This window comes from Oncorhynchus gorbuscha, unplaced genomic scaffold (genome assembly GCF_021184085.1).
Source record: "Oncorhynchus gorbuscha isolate QuinsamMale2020 ecotype Even-year unplaced genomic scaffold, OgorEven_v1.0 Un_scaffold_5946, whole genome shotgun sequence".
Taxonomy (NCBI): domain Eukaryota; kingdom Metazoa; phylum Chordata; class Actinopteri; order Salmoniformes; family Salmonidae; genus Oncorhynchus; species Oncorhynchus gorbuscha.
Window position 1 is genome coordinate 20001 of NW_025749647.1, and position 3493 is coordinate 23493.

At 43.1% G+C, this 3493-nt stretch overlaps 1 protein-coding gene across 1 annotated transcript in view; it reads right to left on the reverse strand.

Moving 5' to 3' along the window:
- The window catches only part of LOC124029271 (keratin-associated protein 4-3-like), a gene marked incomplete at its 3' end in the record, with an annotated part of 12501 nt that extends 12495 nt beyond the window's left edge, over positions 1 to 6 (reverse strand). The window contains exon 1 of the mRNA XM_046341039.1: positions 1 to 6. This exon is cut by the window's left edge and continues 96 nt beyond it. Coding sequence (XP_046196995.1) covers positions 1 to 6 — 6 coding nt within the window.
- Positions 7 to 3493: the final 3487 nt, after the last annotated feature.

The following is a 3493-nucleotide window of genomic DNA, read 5'->3' on the forward strand; positions in this document are numbered from 1 at the left end:
CGCCATCATCAAGTTTGCTGACGATCCGACGGCGGTAGGCCTGATCACGACGACGATGAGTGTACTGCCAGGACGACAACCTCTCCTTCAACGCCATCATCAAGTTTGCTGACGATCCGACGGCGGTAGGCCTGATCACGACGACGATGAGTGTACTGCCAAAGACAAAGGAGTTGATCGTGGACTTACAGGAAACGGACGTCGACGAGGCTGAAGTGGAGCGGGTCAAGAGCTTCAAGTTCTTCGGTGTCATTGAGGATCTATCATGTTCCAAACACACCAACACAGTCTTGAAGAGGGCACAACAATGCCTATTCCCCCTCAGGAGGCTGAAAAGATTCGACATGGGCCCTCAGATCCTCAAAATGTTCTACAGCTGCACCATCGAGAGCATCCTGACTGGTTGCATCACCGCCTGGTACGGCAATTGCTCGGCCTCTGACCACAAGGCGCTACAGAGGGTAGTGCTACGGCCCAGTACATCACAGGGGCCAAGCTCCCTGCCATCCAGGACCTCTATACCAGACGGTGTCAGAAGAAGGCAACAGGACCCTGAACAGCTTCTACATCCAAACCATAAGACTGCTGAATAGTTGGTCCGGGAAGCTACTGGTAAACTATTTAACTATCTACACGGACCCATTTTTGACTCATCACATACGCTTATTATCTATGCTGTTGCTTAGTCACTTTATTTTTAGTTATATGTACATATCTACCTCAATTACCTCGTACCCCTGCACATTGACTCGGTACTGGTACTTCCTGTATATAGCCATGTTATTACCTGGTACTTCCTGTATATAGCCATGTTATTACCTGGTACTTCCTGTATGTAGCCATGTTATTACCTGGTACTTCCTGTATATAGCCATGGTATTACCTGGTACTTCCTGTATATAGCCATGTTATTACCTGGTACTTCCTGTATATAGCCATGGTATTACCTGGTACTTCCTGTATATAGCCATGTTATTACCTGGTACTTCCTGTATGTAGCCATGTTATTACCTGGTACTTCCTGTATATAGCCATGTTATTACCTGGTACTTCCTGTATGTAGCCATGTTATTGTTACTCATTGTGTATTTTTTTAAACGTTATTATTGAGTGTTATTACCTGGTACTTCCTGTATATAACCATGTTATTACCTGGTACTTCCTGTATATAACCATGTTATTACCTGGTACTTCCTGTATATTGCCATGTTATTACCTGGTACTCCCTGTATATAGCCATGTTATTACCTGGTACTTCCTGTATATAGCCATGTTATTACCTGGTACTTCCTGTATATAGCCACGTTATTACCTGGTACTTCCTGTATATAGCCATGTTGCTACCTGGTACTTCCTGTATGTAGCCATGTTATTACCAGGTACTTCCTGTATGTAGCCATGTTATTACCTGGTACTTCCTGTGTATAGCCACGTTATTACCTGGTACTTCCTGTATATAGCCATGTTATTACCTGGTACTTCCTGTATATAGCCACGTTATTACCTGGTACTCCCTGTATATAGCCATGTTATTACCTGGTACTTCCTGTATATAGCCATGTTATTACCTGGTACTTCCTGTATATAGCCATGTTATTACCTGGTACTCCCTGTATATAGCCATGTTATTACCTCCCTGTATATAGCCATGTTATTACCTCCCTGTATATAGCCATGTTATTACCTGGTACTTCCTGTATATAGCCATGTTATTACCTTGTACTTCCTGTATATAGCCACGTTATTACCTGGTACTTCCTGTATATAGCCATGTTGCTACCTGGTACTTCCTGTATGTAGCCATGTTATTACCTGGTACTTCCTGTATGTAGCCATGTTATTACCTGGTACTTCCTGTGTATAGCCACGTTATTACCTGGTACTTCCTGTATATAGCCATGTTATTACCTGGTACTTCCTGTATATAGCCACGTTATTACCTGGTACTCCCTGTATATAGCCATGTTATTACCTGGTACTTCCTGTATATAGCCATGTTATTACCTGGTACTTCCTGTATATAGCCATGTTATTACCTGGTACTCCCTGTATATAGCCATGTTATTACCTCCCTGTATATAGCCATGTTATTACCTCCCTGTATATAGCCATGTTATTACCTGGTACTTCCTGTATATAGCCATGGTATTACCTGGTACTTCCTGTATATAGCCATGTTATTACCTGGTACTTCCTGTATATAGCCATGTTATTACCTGGTACTTCCTGTATATAGCCATGTTGCTACCTGGTACTTCCTGTATGTAGCCATGTTATTGTTACTCATTGTGTATTTTTTAAACGTTATTACTTTTCTATAATTGATCTGTTGTCTTTCTCTCTGCGTTGTTGGGAACGGCCTGTAATTATGCATTTCACTGTTAGTCTTCATCTGCTGCTCATGAAGCATATGGAAAATAAACATCTATTTGATTTAATAACATGCTGTGGTGGATGTGAATGGATACCAGCACAGATGGCTGACATTTTGGCTCAGAATGTGTCAGTTTCACCCACCACATATCAGAGATCACAGTCCAATATTCAACCCAGTTCTTCACATTTTCTTTTGGGAGCCTTCATCACTAGAGAGCTCTTCACTTGAATCACAGGAGAACTGAATGGGGAAGAATATTGGCGCGGCACACACTGTTGGCTGACTGTGGATCTATCTCCCAGATGTGTTTGGGCCAGGTCAGGGCAGATTCCAAAAACACACACACACACACACACACACACACACACACACACACACACACACACACACACACACACACACACACACACACACACACACACACACACACACACACACACACACACACACACACACACACACACAGGCCCTCCCCTACGTGACAGCAGTTTGGAAACAGTAATGATTTATAGAGTGAATCACAGAGCCACTGATTATGTGAAAACAGTCACAGAGTAAGAAAGACAACACTGATTCTAACTAGGTGGACTTCACTTCTCCAGGCACAGAGTAAGAAAGACAACACTGATTCTAACTAGGTGGACTTCACTTCTCCAGGCACAGAGTAAGAAAGACAACACTGATTCTAACTAGGTGGACTTCACTTCTCCAGGCACAGAGTAAGAAAGACAACACTGATTCTAACTAGGTGGACTTCACTTCTCCAGGCACAGAGTAAGAAAGACAACACTGACCCAGTTTAGATACGGCACATTCTTCTGGACTTTATTTGGTCAGTGATTTGGTGACTTCGACAAAGGCCACGGTGTCTTACGGCTGGTCTGTTTACCACAAGGTCCTGAAGAAGGAACCAACTCTGGTAGAATCAAACAAAGAAACGAAGCAGTGTTTCCCATGTGTTCTACTACAGTCCCTGGTTCGAATCCATGTGTTCTACTACAGTCCCTGGTTCGAATCCATGTGTTCTACTACAGTCCCTGGTTCGAATCCATGTGTTCTACTACAGTCCCTGGTTCGAATCCATGTGTTCTACTACAGTCCCTGGTTCGAATCCAT